At 50.0% G+C, this 21,511-nt stretch overlaps 1 protein-coding gene across 1 annotated transcript in view; it reads left to right on the top strand.

The window, feature by feature from the left end:
* STPG1 (sperm tail PG-rich repeat containing 1) overlaps positions 1-21,243 on the top strand; it is a 64,194-nt gene extending 42,951 nt beyond the window's left edge. The window contains exons 8-10 of the mRNA XM_005676845.3: positions 6,163-6,328; positions 17,400-17,590; positions 19,630-21,243. Coding sequence (XP_005676902.2) covers positions 6,163-6,328; positions 17,400-17,590; positions 19,630-19,706 — 434 coding nt within the window. The 3' untranslated portion in view covers positions 19,707-21,243. The remainder of the gene's footprint in view (positions 1-6,162; positions 6,329-17,399; positions 17,591-19,629) is intronic.

Below are 21,511 nucleotides of genomic sequence, written 5' to 3'. Positions count from 1 at the left end.
CAGGGTGTGGATAAAATTGCAGCACATGTCAGATTTCAGCAAATCCAGATTAAAGTTGAGAAGATCAGTCTGAGGCTGAATAACAAAACCAGCCCTAATTAGGAGGTTCAGCCCCAGCTAAAGCTCCCTGCCTTGCATCACCACGGGCAAAACCCCACCTTGTTTGTTTAGATAGAACAAACCTCTGGGTTTGGGCCAGAGGTCCCACCAGTGAGCCTAGGAATGTGGGCAGCCCCTCCCTCTGGGAGGGTCCTCAGGGGCCCCTTGAAACACAGCAGGCAGGGGAGACGTGGGCAGTAGCATCTGTTAAGTTCTTACTGTGTGCCACAAGCTTTCAAAGCCCCAGGGATCATTGCACCTGTGTGCTCAAAGAATGTGGCTTATTATTATTATCATATTGGTCTTTCCAGGTGGCACTAGTGGTGAAAGAACCTGCCTGCCAATGCGGGATACGTAAGAGGTGTGGGTTCGATCCCTGGGTTGGGAAGATCCCCTGGAGAAGGGAATGGCAACCTGCTCCAGTATTCTTGCCTGGAGAATCCCGTGGACAGAGGAGCCTGGCAGGCTACAGTCTATAGGGTCGCAAAGAGTCGGACATGACTGAAGTGACTTAGCACGCATTATTATTATTGCAGCCCTACTTAACATGCAAAAGTGATATACAGAAAGCATGTGACCAGCACAGGGTTCCACACCCGGGTTTGAATCCAGGCCCCTTATCCAGCTCTGAGGCCTGGTTCCTTAGAGACTCCCCCGGTGTCCCCCAGTTTGCCAGAGGCCAGAGCCTGGGGAATCGGCTCCGCTGACAGAAGCAACCCGCTTAGACCTCTTGGGAAAACGCTGTGGTTTCGGCTTCTCCCGGTGTGGAAAGAAACCAGATGTGGAACTGTGACTGGAATTCCTACTGTGTTGCAGCTGCTCTGAGCGCCTGGCCCCCCAGGGGCTGAGGGCCCTGTCTGGTCTGCCTTCAGTTCTGAGTAGAATGCCCACCTTTACACATTGGCTGACGGGATTTTCTAAAGTCTGGAAGCTCCAAGCACAAGGCCAGGCACTTCCCCACCGTCCTCCTCTCTTGTTGATGCTGTTGTTCAGTTGCTAAGTCATGTCTGACTCTTTGCAACCCCACGGACTACAGCACAACAGCCTCCCTGTCCTATACTATCTTCCGGAGTTTGCTCAAATTCATGTCCATTGAGTCAGTGATGCTATCTATCTGATGTTCTGCAGCCGCCTTCTCCTTTTGCCTTCAATCTTTCCCAGCTTCAGGGTCTTTTCCAATGAGTCAGCTCTTTGCATCAGATGACCAAAGTACTGGAGCTTCAGCTACAGCATCAGTCCTTCCAATGAATATTCAGAGTTGATTTCCTTTAGAATTGACTGGTTTTATCTCCTTGCTGTCCAAGGGACTCTCAAGAGTCTTCTCCAAAACCAGAATTGGAAAGCATCAGTTATTCGGCACTCCCGCATCCATACATGACTACTGGGAAAACCATAGCTTTAACTAGATGACCCTTTGTTGGCAAAGCGATGTCTCTGCTTTTTAATATGCTGTCAAGGTTTGTCATAGCTTTCCTTCCAATGAGCAAGTGTCTTTTAATTTAATGGCTGCAGTCACCATCCACAGTGATTTTGGACCCCAAGGAAATAAAATCTGTCACTGCTTCCACTTTTTCCCCTTCTGTTTGCCATGAAGTGATGGGACCAGATGCCATGATCTTAGTTTTATGAATGCCGAGTTTCAAGCCAGCATTTTCACTCTCCTCTTTCACCCTCACTGAGAGGTTCTTTACTTCCTCTTCACTTTCTGCCATAAAGTGGTGTCATCTGCATATCTGAGGTTATTGATATTTCTCCCAGCAATCTTGATTCCAGCTTCTGATTCATCCAGCCCAGCATTTCGCATGAGGTGCTCTGCATAGAAGGTAAATAAGTAGCGTGACAATATACAGCCTTGTCATGCTCCTTTCCCAATTTTGAACCAGTCAGTTGTTCCATGTCTGGTTGCTTCTAACTGTTGTTTCTTGACTCACATATAGGTTTCTCAGGAGACAGGTAAAGTGGTCTGGTATTCCCATCTCTCTAAGAATTTTCCACAGTTTGTTGTGATCCACACAGTCAAAGGCTTTAGTGTAGTCAATGGAAAAGTAGATGTTTTTCTGGAATTCCCTTGCTTTCTTTATGATCCAACAAATGTTGCAATTTGATCTCTGGTTTCTCTGTCTTTTCTAAACCTACATCTGGAAGTTCTCGGTTCACCAACTGCTGAAGCCCAGCTTGAAGGATTTTGAGCATGACCTTACTAGCATGTGAAAGAACACAGCTGTGTAGTAGTTTGAACGTTCCCTGGTAAGGCCCTTCTTTGGGACCGAAATGAAAACTGACCTTTCCCAGATCTCCTCTCTATTCCTCTTTTTTTTTTAAGTTATAAGAACATGGGGAAATACTTCTATCTTAAAATGTCACTTGAAAAACGGGGGGTGGACTTCCCTGGTGGTGCAGTAGATAAGAATCTGCCTGCCAATGCAGGGAACTAGAGACACAGGTTCAATCCCTGGCCTGGGGAGATTCCGCATGTGATGGAGCAACTAAAGCCCACGTGGAACTACTGAAGCCCACAGGTCTAGAGCCTGCGCTCTGCAACAAGGAAGCCACCAAAACGAGATGCCGACACACTGCAGCGCAGAGTAGGTCCGCTCCCTGCAACCAGAGAAAGCCTGAGAGCAGCAATGAAGAGCTAGTGCAACCAAAAATAATTAGTAAATAAACTATAAAAAATAAATAAAAGCCAAAGGAATACAAATGAAAGCAGCAATAAGATACTGTTCATGCAACAAAAAATAAAGAATAGCTTTCCAAAAAGAAAAAGGGTGGGTGACACAATTTAATCCGAACTGTGGCCCCAGCGCCGTGAGCCAGCATCTAGTGCACGAGAGAAGGACCAGGAGTAACTACAGCAGAGTATTCACCTGATTTTTTCTGGGCTGTGAGAGCATAAATGCCTTTCCTGCTTGCTTCTGCTTTTTAACATTTCATAATCAAGCATTGCTTTAAACTTTCTTTTTTTGGTAAGGGGAATAAAAATTAAAAAATAAATATGTGTGTAAATGAAACAGGAAGATAATTTGAGAGATATATTGTTTTATTGTTCAGTTGCTACGTTGTGTCTGACTCTGAGACCCCGATGGACTGGAGCATGCCAGGCTCCTCTGTCCTCTACTATCTCCCAGAGTTGGCTCAAATTTATGTCCATTGTGTCTGTGATGCTATCTAACCATCTCATATACCAGTATTATAAATCCTGCTAACTGGACATCTGTTTTTTTTTTTTAATTTAGGGTATATTGGGACTATCTTTTCATGTCATTAAAAACCCTCCTGTGGCTGATTCATGCTGATGTATGGCAGAAACCAACACAAATCTTGTAAAGCAATTATCCTCTGATTTAAAAAAATAAAAATTCTCCTAGAACATCTTTTGTTAATGCACGTGTGCTAAGTCACTTCAGTTGTGTCTGATTCTTTTTGACCCTGTGGACCATAGCCCACTGGGATCCTCTGTCCGTGGGATTATGCAGGCTAGAACACTGGAGTGGATTTCCATGCCCTCCTGCAAGGGATCTTCCCGGCGCCGGGATGGAGCTCATGTCTCTTAGTCTGCTGCACTGGCGGGCGAGTTCTTGACCACTAGTGCCACCTGGGAAGCCCAGATGGTCTTGTAGTATTCCATTATCCAGTGGTGCCATAACTTAAGGGGAAAAAATGCTCCCTTGTTGGAGATTTAGGTTGTTTTAAACTGATTGCTCATATAAATAGAGTGGAGCAAACATCCTTATAGCTCACACCTGTGTACAATTGAGATTATTTCCTTAGATAAATTGCCTAACGTGAAACTGCTAAGTCGAAAGGTATGTAAAATATTTAAGGTTTTTGATATTTGTGACCAAATTACCCTTCAGCACAGAGATAATCTATCCACCTGTTTCCATGAAGACTCTTCTTCCTTTCACTTTTGCCATCACTATTCCCATTTAAGTAAAATCTTGCTAATAGATCCCATATTGCTGTTTTCAGTGATCTTGCAATGGAAAAGTTGATTTCATTTAAAACAAAATGAGCCTTAGGATGTTTAGAAAGTTTCAAATTTTTTTTGCATGCACAATGCCACCATTAATGTAGTTTCCCCCACTTTTCTGGGTTCCCACCTATTTTTAATTCATGTGTATCCAGTTGTGCATTGATATAGTACATGCAGTATAGACTGTTAGGCTTTATCTTACTTGTTTTCTCTCACCTTGATTTTCAAGAACACTTCCATGGGCCTCACAGTCCTTGCATTTACTATCTGCAGGGCTGATATTCCACCAGAGTGGGCTTTTCCCCCATAACTGTGCCCTTGTACCTGGACCTTTATGCTCATCACCATGTCTCACACTGTAGCTACTGCTGTGGTGTGTATCTTTAGGCTTAGAGCTTTTCCATCATGTTGAATAATTTTCTCAATTTCCAAGTAATGGGAAACCAGGGTCAAAGTGTGCAGCATCTTGGAGGGCTTCCCTGGCGGTCCAGAGGTTAAGAATCTGGCTTGTAATGCAGGGGACACGAGTTCGATCCCTGATTGGGGAACTAAGATCCCATGTACCGCGAGGCAAGTACACCTGAGCCCGCAACCTGCTCACCACAACTGGCAAGTCCATGTGGTGCAACTTGAGATCCCATGTGATGCAACTAAGACCTGACACAAATAAGTATATACACACACATGACTTCCCTGATGGCTCAGACAGTAAAGCGTCTGCCTCAAACGCAGGAGACCCTGGTTCAGTCCCTGGGTCAGGAAGATCTCCTGGAGAAGGAAATGGCAACCCACTCCAATATTCTTGCTTGGAAAATCCCATGGATGGAGGAGCCTGGTAGGCTACAGTCCATGGAGTCGCAGAGTCAGACACGACTGAGTGACTTTACTTTCTTTCATATATTTTTACATATCAATATATAAATATATTTAAAGTGTGCAGCATCTTCAAGGCCTTTGCCTAGTAGTGCTGCTTTGCACCCTGAAATGCCTGCACCCACTTACAGGGCTGCCAGCTCTTTGGGCTTCCAGGTGGGTCAGTGGTAAAGAATCTGCCTGCCACTGCGGGGGATGCGGGAGACACAGGTTCAATCCCTGGGAGGGGAAGATCCCCTGGAGAAGGGCGTGGCAGCCCACTCCAGTATTATTGCCTGGAGAATCCACCAGACAGAGGACCCTGGTAGGCTATAATCCATGGGGCTGCAAAGAGTTGGACACAACTAAATAACTAATCCACCAGCTCTTTAGGGGTGAGATTGCTCCCTCTTTACCTCAGCCCAGATCATTCTCTTCTTCCTTATAGCTTTGTGCACAATGTACTTTTATTCTTGAGACAGGGTATGATAGAAATGAGTGGACATTGAAGGCAGATGGTTCTGGGTCCACATAGAAGGTGCTCAATAAATATTTGTGAATTACATAATTAAGAATTATTGGGCTTCCTAGGTGGCTCAATAGTAAAGAATCTGCCTGAAGTGCTGGAGACACAAGTTAAATCCCTCAGTTGGGAAGAACCCCTGAAGGAAGTGGCAACCCACTCGAGTGTTCTTGCCTGGAAAATTCCATGGACAGAAGAGCCTGGAGGGCTATATTTCATAGGGTCCCAAAAGAGTCAGATGTGACTTAGCAACTAAATCACAACAACAACAAACTGCATAACAGTTACTGAACAACTACCGCATTCCAGGAACCTAAAAGGTTCTTTTACTACCGTAGCCTCCCGGTTGTTGGAAGAATTATTGTCCTTAGTTTATACAGGAAGACGCTAGGCTTAGCCTCTGGTTAGATGAATGTCTCTTGGCAAGGTACTGAACGTCTCTGAGTCTGTTTCCTCATGTTCAGAATGGATGTGCTAATACCCACATTGCAGGGCTGCTGTGAGGATTAAATGGGTTAAGTCTGTGATGCATGGACACATGTTCTCTAAATGGTGAATGTTATTTTCAGTTATTCCAGGCGGACCCGATTACTTGACCATCCTGGAATGATACTGCCTTATAGTTATTAAATGTATTCTTAGGCGTAAGGCACTGCTTTTTATTTATTTGAGAAGGGTTATTTATTCTGTCTTAAAATTTCTTTCCTCTCAGGGCATTATGATGTCAATGAATCCCTTGTGAAGCAGTCGCCAAAGATATTGATGTCTTGTTTCAAATCAAAAACCAACCGTGGATTAAAGCTGACGTCAACAGGCCCAGGACCCGGTTATTACAACCCAAATGGTCATCCCAAAGTTCAAAAAAAGACTCTGATCCCGTGAGTCCGGATTATTCTGATCTTTCTTCTGAAAGGTGTTTCTGGGGAAGGACCCCAACATGGGGGGAAAGGGAGGGGTGTCACAGTTTGGCAGACACAGGCTGGGTAGCTCTCATGGAGCGCTTGTTGACACAGCAGGTGCTCAAGAACTACTTGCTGAGTGCATCGTATTTATTGAGCAACTATTGTGTGCCAGGAACTTAACATCTTCAAAGATCATGACAACTTTATTGTAGGAATGATTGTTTCTGCTTCATAGAGACGGAAGTCAGGCTTCAGAGAGGCTGAGAGGCTTGCCTAAGTCCACACAGCTAAAAGGAGGTGCCTCTGGGACTCGGGCTCAGGACTGTTTGGATCGTCCAACATTCCCCACAGTGCTGTACTCCCCTGGTGCTGATATTATTCTATTTTTTAGAAACTCTCCACTGGGGTGGCAGGATATATGGGAGCAATGATGCTCTCATAGTCTTGTACTGATAGGTTAAAAGCCTAGACTCTAGAGTTGGTCAGACCTGCTGCATTTGAGCCTTGGCTCTGCTGTTTCTGAGCTGTGTGACCATCAGCCCTGCCCTAACCCCTCTGAGCCTCCATGCCCTCCACTGTAAAGTGGGGATAATTTATCTGAACATTGCTTTCAGATTGAAAACCAAGTATTGACATAGTAGGTACGAATGGTGACTCAAAACAAATTTTGAACGTGATGACAGGGATTTCTGTTACTGTTTTTAATCTTCCATACATTTAATGTTACTTTCCCCTCAGAGACTCAAAAATTCACAGGGCTTAATATTCCTCAAAATGGGTCTAGAACTTCTAGAACTAAGACCATCAAGGTCAGTCATCCTGTCATTTCTAAGTCCGAACCCCTCCATCATTCTCTCCAGGCAGCAGTGATTGTAGGGAGGGCTGACCAGCGGGGCTGGGACTAAAGGCGTAGCCACCTGGGACCCTCCAGAGAGGTCAGGCAGCTGGTGGGGCCCATGGCCGCAGGGGGTCAGAGAGGGTGGGCAGGCCAGGAACACTGGCAACACTGGGTCTGATCAGACCATCAGCCCAGGACAAGGGGTCAGAGGTCAGGGGTCAGGGAGAGGAGCAAGATGTGAGCCTGCTGTGTCCAACCCAGGACCTGGAGCCGGGACTCAGACCTCAGATGGAGTCCTCCAGCTGAGTCCCTAATGCCCTAAGGATCTGGGGTTCTGTGTGTTGACATTCTTCACATGCTGCAAGGCTTGGGACCGGGAAAGTCTCCAAGAACAGGCTCTTTCCAATGTCAGGGGCTCCCTGCCTCCGGGTTGGCTCAGGCAACGCTGCCCCTCAGTGGAGTGGGAGAGAGGGCAGGTTTCAGGGTCAGCAGACCTGAGTGGGGATCACAGCTCCTTCTCTGGCAGAGACTCCTTCTCCCCAAGCCTCCATGTTTCCATGTAATTAAGTGCAGATAAGAACTCCAAAATCACTGCAGATGGTGACTGCAGCCATGAAATTAAAAGACGCTTACTCCTTGGAAGAAAAGCTATGACCAACCTAGATAGCATATTCAAAAGCAGAGACATTACTTTGCCAACAAAAGTCCGTCTAGTCAAGGCTATGGTTTTTCCAGTGGTCATGTATGGATGTGGAAGTTGGACTGTGAAGAAGGCTGAGCGACGAAGAATTGATGCTTTTGAACTGTGGTGTTGGAGAAGACTCTCGAGAGTCCCTTGGACTGCAAGGAGATCCAACCAGTCCCTTCTGAAGGAGATCAGTCCTGGGTATTCTTTGGAAGGAATGATGCTGAAGCTGAAACCAGTACTTTGGCCATCTCATGCAAAGAGTTGACTCATTGGAAAAGACTCTGATGCTGGGAGGGATTGGGGGCAGGAGGAGAAGGGGACGACCGAGGATGAGATGGCTGGATGGCATCACTGACTCGATGGACGTGAGTTTGAGTGAACTCCAGGAGTTGGTGATGGCCAGGGAGGCCTGGCGTGCTGCAATTCATGGGGTCGCAAAGAGTCGGACATGACTGAGCAACTGAACTGAACTGAACTGAACTGAAGAACCTGTGTTATTAAGTGCAGATAAGAACCAGGGCCTCCCTGGTAGCTCAGCTGGTAAAGAATCTGCCTGCAATGCAGGAGACCCCAGTTCGATCCCTGGGTTGGGAAGATCCCCTGTGGGATGGGCATGGCATCCCACTCCAATATTCTCGCCTGGAGAATCCCCATGGACAGAGGAGCTTGGTGAGCTGCAGTTCATGGGGTCACAAAGAGTAGGATAGGCTACCTACTCCATTATTCTTGGGTTTCCCCGGTGGCTCAGTCGGTAAGGAATCTGCCTGCCTTGCGGGAGAGGTGGGTTTGGTCCCTGGGTTGGGAAGATGCCCTGGAGCAGGGCATGGCAACTCACTCCAATATTCTCGCTTGGAGAATCCCCATGGACAGAGGAGCTTGGCGGGCTGCAGTCCATGATGCTGCAAAGAGCCGACGCAACTGAGTGACTAAGCATAAGAGCCTGTGTGGATTAGATAAGAAAGGGTTTGAAAATCGTTCACTCTTCTTATTACAGCCGCTGTTCTTCTATATCCCAGAGAGGGTTTGTGAGGGTAGAGGAGGCGGTTGTTTTGTGGTGTGGCAGCTCAAGCCCCCATCCTAACTCTGGAAGCTTGAACCCATGAGAGGAGAGGGGAGAGTGCTGCGTGTTCAGCTGTCTTCTTCAGAGCTGTGTCATTTGACCTTCGTTCGAGTTTGGACGAGTGGTTTGGAACAGTCTCATTTTACGGCATTTGCCTCCGTCGGTCAGCAGGCCCTAGCCGTTTCTGGTGCTGAGCTGGAGGCTTTGGGGAGCTCAGGTGAACAGAACACCCTGCGTTCCTTCAGCCAGGCTCTCCAGGAACAACTCCAGAGCAGGGCAGAGGAATGTGCCCCCAAATGCGGGGTGGTGGGGCCCCGAGTTTGCGTGACCACGCACATCCTCAAGGGCCATCTTTCCAGCAGGGTCAGGGCAGTGCTGCTGGCGCGTCTGGGGGTGGTTTGGGCCCACTGGCTCTCCGTGATGCCTCCTGAATGGATGGTGCTTGCTTACTAAACCTAGGCATCGCTGCACACCTTCCTTCTGCCCCTGGCAGCATCACAGTGCACTTGAACTTGTTAAGGGCTCTGAGAAGGTCTGTTAAGTTGTTCAAGGCTCTGACAGGTCCTGCAGTAAAGGGACACATCAGACCCAGTGTGTCTTAAACTTGGGTTCACTCTGGTGACTAGATGGCACCCCAGTTTCTATGGCAGGCTCTGGGGTCGGGGGCTGCCCTTGGTGCCTCCCTGGGACTTTGTTTCTCCATGTGTGAAAAGAGGGGAAATCTTTCCATTTCTGATACTCCGTGACCCAGTTTTGCTCACTGTGTCTGTCCCTCAGGAGAGCATTTGGGGACAGTGAACATGGAGCCAGCCTGGACCCACAGAGGAAGGTCCGGGATATCCTTTTGAGTTGACACGGAAAGGGTGAAATCAAGAAATCCGTAATTTCATTTTTTAAAGCAAAGAGATAAAGCTAAAGCGTGTTGTTGGTTATTCCAAAATAGCATCCATCTGTTGATGGTGGATGATGGAGAAAGGGATGTAATATAAAGAAAAGATACAGCTGGATATGGTAGTATTTCAGGAGCATCCAAACGCCAGTCTCTCACATTTTAGGAATATCCAAACTCACAGTCTCTCACGTTCAAATTCTGTTTCCTTTCTTGTGACCCGGGGGAGGAGGGAGAGGGAGGAGCACATGTCCTGTCCTGGGGTTGCCAGGCCCTGGAGAAGGTCTGCGTTGTTTCCTCCCCATCAACATTCTGAAACTTTGCTCCGCCTAGCCTCCTCATACTCAGATCCCCGGGGCTGTGTGGGGCAGCGGTGGAGAATCTGAGCATCGTCACCATGTCTCTGTTTTGGAAGCCCGGGGGTCACGTGCATGTGACATGATGTGGGGGGCCTGTCCTTATTTCTCTTGCTGCCACGTGCAATGGTATTTTGGGCTCTGCTTTCTTCTGGATGCAGAAAGGACAGGGGAGATGGTCATTCTTGCAGGAGTGGCTGAGCCCATGTCACCAACCCCTGCTGGCCTCCTGAGCTGGGAATGGGCTGAAGAGGCTGTGGCGTCGTGGGCAGAAGCACAGGCAGGGGCTCAGGCCCCCGAGACTCTTGTCTTCCCCGCTCACTAGCCCCTGGGAGGCTGGGGGCAGGGTTGGGGGTCACTTAACTCCCTAGGAATTCAAATTCGCCCTCTGGGAATTGGGGCAAGAACACTTTACTATTTGAAAAGACTCTGATGCTGGGAAAGATTGAGGGCAGGAGGAGAAGGGGATGACAGAGGATGAGATGGTTGGATGGCATCACCGACCCGATGGATATGAGTTTGAGTAGACTCTGGGAGTTGGTGATGGACAGGGAGGCCTGGTGTGCTACAGTCCATAGGGTTGCAAAGAGTCGAACACAACTAGCGACTGAACTGAACTGACACTTTATAATGGGCTTGTGCAGGCATGCTATGTCAATTCAGTCGTGTCTGACTCTTTGCGATCCTATGGACTGGAGCCCACCAGGCTCCTTTGTCCATCCACGCAGTTCACTAGTTCTGGCACACTATAAGCTTTCTATGAGTGTGGCTTGTACTTTTATTGAAATGTGTGAGCAAGTGAGTCCTTTACACTCACCTGATGTTTCTCGAGTGGTCCTGCAGGGCAGATGCTATGCCGGGGCTGGAGGGGTGTTGGTGTGGTCATTTCTGGGCTCCTCAGCTGCAGAACACATCACCAAGCATCTCTTTGCTATGGCCACGTTGCTGACTCAAAAGCTAAGAGGATTTCGCAGCTCCCAGGGGGTCTTTGGAGGAGGCGCATCAGCTAGGGCTTCATTTCTTCAGGTCTTCAGTATCTGTCACAGTGATGACTCAAGGGCTCAGGGTGAGTCAGGGTGAGGGCTTTTTGGAGATCAAAATAGTTCCTCCTAGGTGCTGCCTTCCAACTCACGCCAGCAACCAGGTGAAACACCCACTGACATCTTTCTAACCCTTGATCTGCTTCCTGGAGTTTTTAAGCCACTGGTTTTGCTCAGACACGCTGTCCTGTCACAGCCAGAGCTGAAGAATCAAGCCCCGTTGGCCCTGCTCCAATTTGGGTAATTACGTTGGACCCACCTAAAGTTCCCCTGGGATTTTCAATTAGATATGGGATGCTTCTTCCCAAGAGGCTGTAATCTGTCACCCGCTACCCGGTTAAACAGATACCACATTCCACCCTAGAGGCAATCGGCTGCCCTTTAATGATGAGAAAAAATTGCCCCTTTATTCCTCCCGACCCTGGGAATCCCTGAGGCAGAGTGAATCTGTGCCTGGGAGTGTCCCGAGGGTCTCCGATGCCCTCCCCCAGTGACCCGCTGAGTCGTTCTGGGAGACATTCATTATTCTCAGGGTGATTTGCAAATAGCTCACATTGGAAGCTGCAAACACAACTTAATCCAGTTGTGGCCAACTCAGAGCCTTTGATAGATGTTTTCTTTCCACCGGGCAGAACCAGATTGGCTTTTATAGCTGGGTGAAGAGGCTCATAACAGCCCTGGTCACAATGCACTGTGGCTGCCCTGGGCTTGATCCAGTCTGACCCCAGTGATTTGCCCAGCCCCACAGTGACACAGAAGGACCAGCCCTGGATGACGATAAAACCGTCAGGCGGGGTTTAGATGCCTGGGCTCCCCTGCTTGCTTCAGCCCCCCTGCTTTTCTCGGGAGTCAGGCAGATGTTCTCAGAAATAGGGACCAGGGCCTCAGAGATGGATAAGACACCAGGCGTGCGTGCCAAGTTGCTTCAGTCGTGTTAAACTCTTTGGGACCCTATGGACTGTAACCCACCAGGCTCCTCCATCCATGGGATTCTCCAGGCAAGAATACTGGAGTGGGTTGCCATGCCCTCCTCCAGAGGATCTTATCAGGCACCGTCCCCTCTGCTAGAGAGCTAGGAAAGCCAAAAGCATAGAAAAGCTACTGTGTTTCTTGCAGAGAAGAATGGCTGCTGTGTTCTGAGGGGCCAGCCACGCGGTGCTCAGAGCTTTCACATTGTCTAGTGTCCTCCAGCTCCATCACTGGTCGGGATGGTTACACAGAGTTCACAGAGGATCCAGACTCACTCAGGAGGTGGAGCAGAGAATCCAGGTCTCTCTGACTCCAAAACCCATGCTCCTCTGTGGAGCCAGGGAAGGAAGGTGGGAAACGGGGAGGAAAGTGGCTGGGAGAGTTTCCCTGGAGGAGGTGAGAAGTGAAGAGGGGGTCAGAGTTCCCAGGGAAAGGAGGTGCTCCTGGAAAACAGACCAGCACAGCAAGGCCTGGAGTTGTTGGATAGCACTGTGCTGGGTGTTTCTGAGAGGTGACCTGGGAGTTAGGTGGCATTGAGAGGCCACAGGTAGGAGTTTTCCTCACTCTCCATCAGGGTCTGTGAGGGGGATGGTCAGAAACCCAAGTGAACAACCCAGAATTGATGGGTGGATGGAGGCTTGAAGGCGGTCCAGGGCCCAGCCTCTGGCTCCTTGTGCCTAGTCCTGGCTTGTCCCACTTCCAGGCTTTTGCACCTGCTCTTTCCTCTGTAGGAAATGCCCTCTTCTCAGGAGACACAAGAGACATGGGTTCGATCCCTTGATTGGGAAGACCCCATGGAGTAGAAAATGGAAACCCACTCCAGTATTTTTGTCTGGCAAATCCCACGGACAGAGGAGCCTAGAGGGCTCCAGGCCATGGAGTCACAAAGAGCCAGACATGGCTGAGCGTGCACACACTGAGCATGACTGGCTGTCCGCGCTTTCTACCCAAAGAACTCCTGCTTACTTTTCAGGGCAAATGTTACCTCTTCTAAGGGAGATTTCTGGATTCACCCAGTTGGAATCTATTCTAACATTTCACGTTTTAGAAAAATGATATGTTTTTTGCAGTAGTCATGTATGGATATGAGAGTTGAACTCTAAAGAAAACTGAGCCCCGAAGAATTGATGCTTTTGAACTGTGGTGTTGGAGAAGACTCTTGAGAGTCCCTTGGACTGCAAGGAGATCCAACCAGTCCATCCTAAAGGAGATCAGTCCTGGGTGTTATTTGGAAGGACTGATACTGAAGTTCCAATACTCTGGCCACCTGATGCGAAGAACTGATTCATTGGAAAAGACCCTGATGCTGGGAAAGATTGAAGGCGGGAGGAGAAGGGGACAACAGAGGATGAGATGGTTGGATGGCATCACCGACTTGATGGACATGAGTTTGGGTAAACTCCGGGAGTTGGTGATGGACAGGGAGGCCTAGCGTGCTGTGGTCCATGGGGATGGCAAAGAGTCGGACAGGACTGAGCGACTGAACTGAGCAGCACTCATTCATCTTCATAACAGCCCTGGGTGGCAGGTATTATTATCTACCGCTTTACAGATAAAGAAATTCAAGCTTAGGTTAAGAGAGTTTTCTAAGGATGCACAGCTAGTGGACGGGGAGGTGGAGATTCAGACTCAAGCCTGTCTGAGTGCAAAGCCTGTACTGCCTTGAGTCATCACCAGTCGTGATTGTCACTAGCAGTGGACTGTCAACCCTAGGGAGCATTCAGGGTCTGTGTCTTAGCCCACTACAGTCTGGACTCCCCAGAGTGTTGGCACAGAGCCATATATGGGGCTGACGCTCTCCAAAGATCCACAAGTTGAGTTGGTGGGGCCAAGCCTCTCCTGGACACGTGGATGGAGGGGAGGGTGAGGGACGGCTGTCACTCACTCTCAGCGAGAATCTGGTGAGAGACTGATCCCACCTGCCCAGCCCCCTGCAGGCCATCGCTGGTCAGGAGAGTAGACACTTCAGTCTACTTAAAGAACTGGGCTCGGGGTGACCCAGACCCATGAGGTGACCTCATATGGTGGTTGGCCCATTCCAGCTCTGACTTCCAGGAATCATGATGCCAGTCACACACTCATCAAACTCCTGAAGGTGCTCAGAACAGCTAGACTCCAGCTTTTATTAATAAGGCGAGAGTGGCGGATCACACTATATATAATCAGTTCTTCCATGCAAACTGGAGGGAAAGAAAGGAGGCAATGTATTTTTTTTTTCAGGCACATCTGTGATTTTTATTTTGCATAAATGTATATGTTATTCAGGCAACTCCTAGTATATAAAGATGTATATACTTCCCTAAAATGGCTAGTGGCATAGTCCAGCCTCAGGTTAGACCTGGTAGAAGTGGTTGGGCTAAGCTTTTCCCTCAAAATGAGCCCCGGGTGGTGTTGACATTAGTGAGCAAGGCTGGGAGGTCACCTGGCCCTGTGGGAGGTGTGATCTGGGGGAAGTTCAAACTTTGTTAAGACTTTTATCTTCATTTTCAAACTTCATGGACTAATTTAGCTTCTTGCCATGGTTGTTTTCAGATAATTTTTTTTTTAACTTTTAATTTTGTATTGGGGTGTAGCCAATTCACAAACAATGTTGTGATAGTTTCAGGTGAACAGCGAAGGGACTCAGCCATATATATACATGTATCTATTCTCCCCCAAACTCCAGAAGGCAATGTATTTTTCCTCCTTTCCCCGGGGACACCTTTATTCTAAATACAAGCATCCAAGCCAGCTGTTCCTCTTTCCCAAGATGTGAGCCTCAAGTAGGCTGCCCACAGCACCGCTTCCACCCCCTGGCAATGGGAGTGTCCACCCTGCCTCAAGGTAACTCTGGCGAGGGGTCCCCTAACCTCACTTTCAGAGGCTCTGTTGCCCATGTGGGATCAGGCAGCGGGCAGTGGTACTGCAGGGGATGGCAGGAATAACAATGACTCCTTTTACTGAGCACGTACTGTGTGCTGGCGCTCTGCTGGGGGCCTGACATAGCTTTTGTCCAGTCTTCCGTCCCCTTATAAGGGGGGAACAGAGAGGTCCAGGGACTTGGCTGACTGGCATTCCAACTCAGGCCTATGTGACTCCAAAAATCAAGAACACCCCTCTGCCAAGAGGCCCTCTGCATGTGGCTAGGCACCAAGACTTGAGTTCCAGAGCCGGCACGACTCCCCGCCTGCTCTGTCATATCGGGTGACTTACTTCCTCTCTCTGGGCCCCAACTTCTTTAGCAAAATAAGGAGGTTGGATGAGACATCTCTAGGTCACCTATAGTTCTCCGAGTCTAAGAACACCTCTCTTCAGAAGATGTTGGCCAAAGGGCACCGGAATTCCAGCGCTGGGGATCTCAGTCCCTCTTCTGTTTGGATGGGTTGATGTCAAGCTGGGGTGCATCTCCCGGGGCCACTCAGGGCTCTGAGAAACCTCTCCTATCTTTTGGTGCAAGACCTGAGGAGAAGGTGAGAGTGAGCAGCCCTTCTATGGCGTGGCTGGGGGAGAAGAGGGATCCTCACTGTAATCTCAGGGTTCCTGGGCAACCCAGTGGATCTCTTTGTTTTTTGTGTTTTTTTTTTTTTTCACCTGTGCTCATTACCTGAGCGCTTTTCTCTTTTTATTCTTTTCTTTTTATTTGTTTGGCTGTTTCAGGTCTTCGTTGTGTCATGGGGGATCTTTCCTTGGGGCGCGTGGACTCTAGTTGCGGCGTATGGGCTTCAGAACGCCTGGGCTTAGTTGCCCTGTGGCACGTGGGATCTTAGTTCCCCAGGGAGGGGCCCACATTCCCTGCCCCAGTGGGACTTTTTGAATCAAGGCCCAATGGGAGGTCACAGCTTAGAGGTTATCATGTCCAACCCCCTCATTTTACAGATGGGTAGACTCAGTCTCAGAGTGAATTAGAGTGAGGGGTTCGGTACAGGTTTCATCTCTCTTTATTCTCTCAATCACAGGCTTTAGAAGACTCCCTTTCCTGAAGGACGGGGAGACAGAACTAAAACCAATCGAAATCTCAATTGTTGGTGATTGTTATCCAGAGGTCTCTTGATTTCCAACCCAGTGTTTCTCCACTCCTACCTCCTGCCTTGCCAGAAAAACATTGAATATGTTTGTGAAACATCAATGCCAGGGCAACCTCTAATCTTGGGAAGGCAAACCTTTGGAATTCTGGGTGCCTATCCCGTTTCCTGGCCATGTAGGCATCACAAGAGGCTCACTAATGTTCTTCCCGTTGAGCCCAAGTGAGGCCTTAGTTTTTTTTTTTTTCCCCTGTTAAAATATTAGTTTATTTCATGTCTTTGCTGTGCCCAGCAAATTATGTCAGTTATTTTTAATCCCACTTAGAGACGTTTAAATTTATTTTAGAAGGATAAGTGAAACCAACCCCGGCAGGGCTTGTCCATATCAGTTTATATCTCCAGTCAATCTGCATTTTGTTCTGATCAAATGTGTTTTTAGAATTTTTAGCACAAGGGTAAAAGTCCCTTTAAAAATTAGATGGTAAATCGAAAGACCGATAAAGCTGTTAGTCTTAAAATATACATGCTCTTTGGCACTTCTTGTTTCTTACTGTGGGAATGGATGAGGGAAGGAAGCATGAAGCTGGAGCAATTTAAAAGCAGTTTCCAGAAAACTCTCTCTCGTTTAAAAAGTATGTTCCTTGAATGTGCACTGTGCGTCCACCCGGTACTTTTTTTTCACATTTCAGTGTTGCCATAAAGTGAAGGGCTGAAGCAAGGGCTAGGGCATGTGATTTAGAAGGAAAAGTTAATCCCTCCCTCAGCTAGCTGTTTAACCTAATGGAAGCTTTCTCAGTTCCTTACCCTGAGCTCCAGCCAGGCACGACCACGTGATCAGAGCTGGTCCATGGCTTTGATGCTGTCTGCCTTTCCCGATCAGCTCAATGACATCAGCCACCCTCAGCAACCCTGTGTACCGCGCTCTCGCTCTGTTCTGGGCCCTGTCCTGACCACCATGTGTTAAGGGCGTCATCTCGTTTACCCCTGACAGCAAGCCTATGGGGTAGGTCCTATTGTGATCACCCTCGTGCAGGCGAGGAGACTGAGGTCCAGGGCCCCCAGACCACTGGCAGTGGCGCCGGAAGCAGAAACCGGTCTCCTACGCCGTGTCCAGTCCTCTTGTAGAGCCTCAGCGCTACAGCTAAAACCTGCCACTTCCTCCGCAGACTGACTTAGTGACACCTTCCCGATTTGTCTTTTCTAAAGGAGAAACCCCATCCTGAACTTCTCCGCCCAGCCTTTGCCTCTGCCCCCGAAGCCGCCTCTGCCAGGCCCCGGGCAGTACGAGATCGTGGACTACACGGGGCCGCGCAAGCACTTCATCTCCAGTGCGTCTTTCGTGTCCAACACCAGCCGGTGGACAGCGGGGCCGTCCCAGCCAGGCCTGCCCGGCCCAGGTCAGAGGACTGCTTTCAGTGATTGTAAAAACTAAACCTGGACTTGTCTGTCATTCCTGGGCCTTCAAATGCCACGGATTTATAGGCTGTTTGCCAAACAGTTTACAGGGATAAGAGTGGATAGAGAAGACTTTTCAGCTTACACTTTCAGAGTAGGAAAGGTTGTTTTTTTTTAAGGTGAAAGGGCTCTTAGAGATGATCCAGGCCCAGGATTTGTAACTGAGAGCTGTGAATGTTCAGGGGCTTCCCTGGTGGCTCAGTGGTAAAGAATCTGTCTGCCAATGCAGGAGAGGTGGGTTCGATCCCTGGGTTGGGAAGATCCCTTGGAGAAGGTCGTGGCAACCCACTCCAGTATTCTTGCCTGGGAAATCCCATGGACAGAGCATCTGGTGGGCTGCAGTCCATGGGCCGCAAGAGTCGGACATGGCTTAGTGGCCAGACAACAGCGACAACACGAATGTCGTTTTCAAGAGGCAAAAAGATGGGCTGTAGGGGGTCTGTGACCTTGAAATTGCCTGCAGATTTGGAGCACACAGACATTATTTTCTGGGGGAAAGAGCCACAGCTTTTGTCTGAAAAGTTCATGTTCTTAAAAATGTTTAAGCTGTGGTTCTAATCTGACGGGGTCACTTCCCAGATGGGGAGAGCCCAGAGAGCAAGGTGTCACAGCCCGAGGAGCAGTGGCAAGGCCGAGACCCAGACTCTCTTCCCTTGATGCCTTATCTGTCTTGAAATAAACCAGGGCTCCACCTGAGCAGCTCTTTCAAGCCACCTAGTTCTGCTCCCTTGTACAGGTGAGCTTGAGTGATGGGACCCGCTTACCCACCCTCCCCGCTAAGATCTGCCTGAGAGCTGACAGCCGGGGGACGTGCTCCAGCGGGTGGTCTGCACTCCCCCCACTCCACCTACTTATAGTTCTCAGTGGAGCTCTTTAGCCATTTACGGCCCCCATGATGGAAGTGTTGATGGCATTGGGGACTGACAGGTGGGCTGGTGGGCAGGTGACATGGGAGGGGGACGGCAGGACTTCGGGGACTGCCAGGCCTGTGAAGGTCAGTCTTCCAATGAGTATCTCTGAGGCTCCCACCCTAGGGAGGCAAAGATGACTCAAGTCTGGTGCCAGCCCCCAAAGGCGTCCGCATCCCTCCACACACACAGGTGAGTAAGGTGTAAGGTAGACCGGACAGGAAGAATGCATTCCCACGGCTCTGTCCCTGGAAACAGTGATAATAAGCCAGTTAGACGGCAGAGGTTTGACCTTGGGCTCATCGGCCAGTCCAGGTAGAGCTCGGCTTGGTCCGGCAAGCGTGCCAAGATGCTATGTGAGTGGTGAGTGTGGGGACCCCGGGGACAGCAGGATCCTGGTCTGCCCCTGTTTGGCCCGGTCCTCTAGGAGCCTCCTCTGAGCATCTTCTCCAGGCTGGTGCCTGGAGCGCAGGTGCAGGCCCGTTCCTGCTGCTGTCTTCCCCTAGGCCAAGGTGGGCGTCCCCGCGGGCCCCCCGCCTAAGCACCTGCAAACATCTGCCTTCTGGGCTTCCGGTGTATGCAGACCCTCCTAGACAGCTGTGGTAGCTTCCTGTCAGCGGCTCCCTCGTGAGCCAAATCTGCGTCAGTGTAAGAGTTTCCAGTCACCCCAGCCTGTGGTTCCCAAGCCCTGCGTGATCCTGGCTGCTGTTATCAGGGTTTTTGTTTTTTTTTTTTTTAATTTCTGAGCTAAATCAAAGCAAAACCCTGTTAAGCTGACCCTCAGCTTCTTTAAGACTATTGCTCTCCTCATTCCCCAGCCCCCCTCAAATTTTATACAACTCTTTTGCAAATTTTCTTCTGTTAAAGAAGCTAGTGAGTTGAAGAAGGTGGGAAACCAGAGTTTGAGTCCAGTTTCAGAGCCCGACAACCTTGGGCCAGTCCCTACCTCCCTGGCTCCCCACAATGTCGGGTGCAGGGGGCCTGATCAGGGGGTCCCGCCCTCTCTGACACCAAGTGTAAGGGCCTTGAGGACTGGCCTTTTCTTTCTCAACACACTCTCTCTCTCTCCACAGCCACGTACAGGCCGGAATTCCCTGGCAAGCAGTCCTTTCTCTACAATGAGGACAACAAATGGATCCCAGTGTTGTAGTCGCCACATTCGAGCTCAAGGAGACCCCCAGCCACCCACCCAGGCACCTCAGGGGGTCAGCAGGGAGTGCCCATCTCGTGTGTATGTGCCAGCTGGTGGCACGGGGTGGCCCTTCCCCTCATCCCTTGCCTGCTGTTGCAACCGGACTGCCATGCTTGTCCTTGTCCTGAGCTGCCCCCTGGAGTATGGAGACCCCCGCCCACCCCGCACTGAGCCCCATGGATTCCTGAGCAGAAGCGAGGGGTGGACAGAGCCCCCGCCTCGGTCACTTCACCCCTCGCATCTGTCCAGGCTGGCTCTGCACACCTCCCCGCTCAGTCGCCAGCAGCTCGTGAAGCTTGGCCTCCAAGAGGAGGCCGCTGCCGGCCAATGCCCCATCCCGAAGCCTGATGCTGAGCCGGGGCCCTGCGGCCGTGGCCTCAGCACCCTCCCATCCTTTGGCCTTTGACCTCCACATCCCTCCCGGAATTCTAGGGGCCAGGAAGGCCCAGAGGCACAGTGACAGGGACCTGGAGGGGTTGCCTGGCCCTTGTCCCCCAGCTCAGGCCTCGTGTCTCACCTCAGGGAGAGCATGGCAGCATCACCGTGGTCTCGTGAGCTCATCACCCGCCCTCAGGGAGGCCAACCCATCCGTTTATCGGCTCTGTGCCCAAGGGGCAGGTGCAGGCAGGACCCTCTGGGGCCAGAGTCCCGGGCACAGCGGTTCTGCGGGGCGCCTGTAGGTCCTTTCACCCGGCTTTCCCCTTCCCTGGCCGGGTCTCTGTCCCCCTCACCCCTGCTCAAGTTGAATATGATCTTGACTGAACCTTTTCGGGCCTGCCAAGTCAGCCCGCCTTGGCAAGGAGAAGGGATTCTCAAGGAACCCAGGGGAGCAAGAGTTAACCACACAGCCCTCCTTCCCTAGCCGCGCCCATGGCTTTGCCTTTTGTAAGTGGAAGCCCCCTGCTCCCTCTCCTATGCCTCCCGGTGCCCCCGCTTGCCCTTGACTCTCTCCTTAGACTTTGCTCTGTGACTTTTAGCTCGGAACTGGCCACTGACTATTTCTCCTTTCAGGGAAGGGCTGCTGAGGAAGAGGGCAGGAGGAGGATGGAACAGCGTGTCCAGTTAAACCGAGTTCTCATTTCTCACAAAAGCTGGCCTTGCTGTAAACCTTAGGTTCCTGGCAAGCGCCCCACTGCTCTGGATGACCAGGAGGCAGCCTGGAATGTGGCCCCAGGAGCATCCAGGCTCTGGACCTAAAGGCAGACACCTTGTGCTGCATCCACTCTGGTCCTAGCTTGTCCTAGGGGTCAGGTTGGAGCAGAATTTGGAGGCTCAAGGTCAAGCACTTCCAGGGCTGGGTGGGCAAGGCAGGGAGCGAAACAGGTGAGGCGAGAGGAGGTCCGGGAGCTGAGGCCGGTGTCCCTCTGAAGGCCTGCTACCTATCGCCAGATCTGCAGATTCTTCAGGAGAACCTGGGAAATTTTGAAACCTGAAACTTCTCGATTGGAGATGTTAACAACCTTATTTCAATTAAAAAATTTTTATTCAGGCTAAAGGAGACTCTTTTGCAGTCATCAGTTGTCCACTTGGGCACTAGGAATTCTGGAAGACCCCTATAAGGCTGACACTTGAAGCCACACCTTTCTTTGACTCTTGACAATATGGCTGGACCTAAAGGCCTTGACTTTTAGGTCCCTCTGACCCCAGGGATCCTTAGCTGGTCCCTGGGCTGGAAGCAACCAGCCCTGGGGTCCCTGCAGGCTGAGGTTGGTGGGACTGCATGGAAAAGAAGACCGGCTGCTCCTGTCGGGGACACCTGGGCC

This window comes from Capra hircus, chromosome 2 (genome assembly GCF_001704415.2).
Source record: "Capra hircus breed San Clemente chromosome 2, ASM170441v1, whole genome shotgun sequence".
In the NCBI taxonomy this organism is placed as follows: domain Eukaryota; kingdom Metazoa; phylum Chordata; class Mammalia; order Artiodactyla; family Bovidae; genus Capra; species Capra hircus.
The sequence above is the reverse complement of the archived record's forward strand: the minus strand, read 5'-3'. Positions and strand labels throughout refer to the sequence as shown.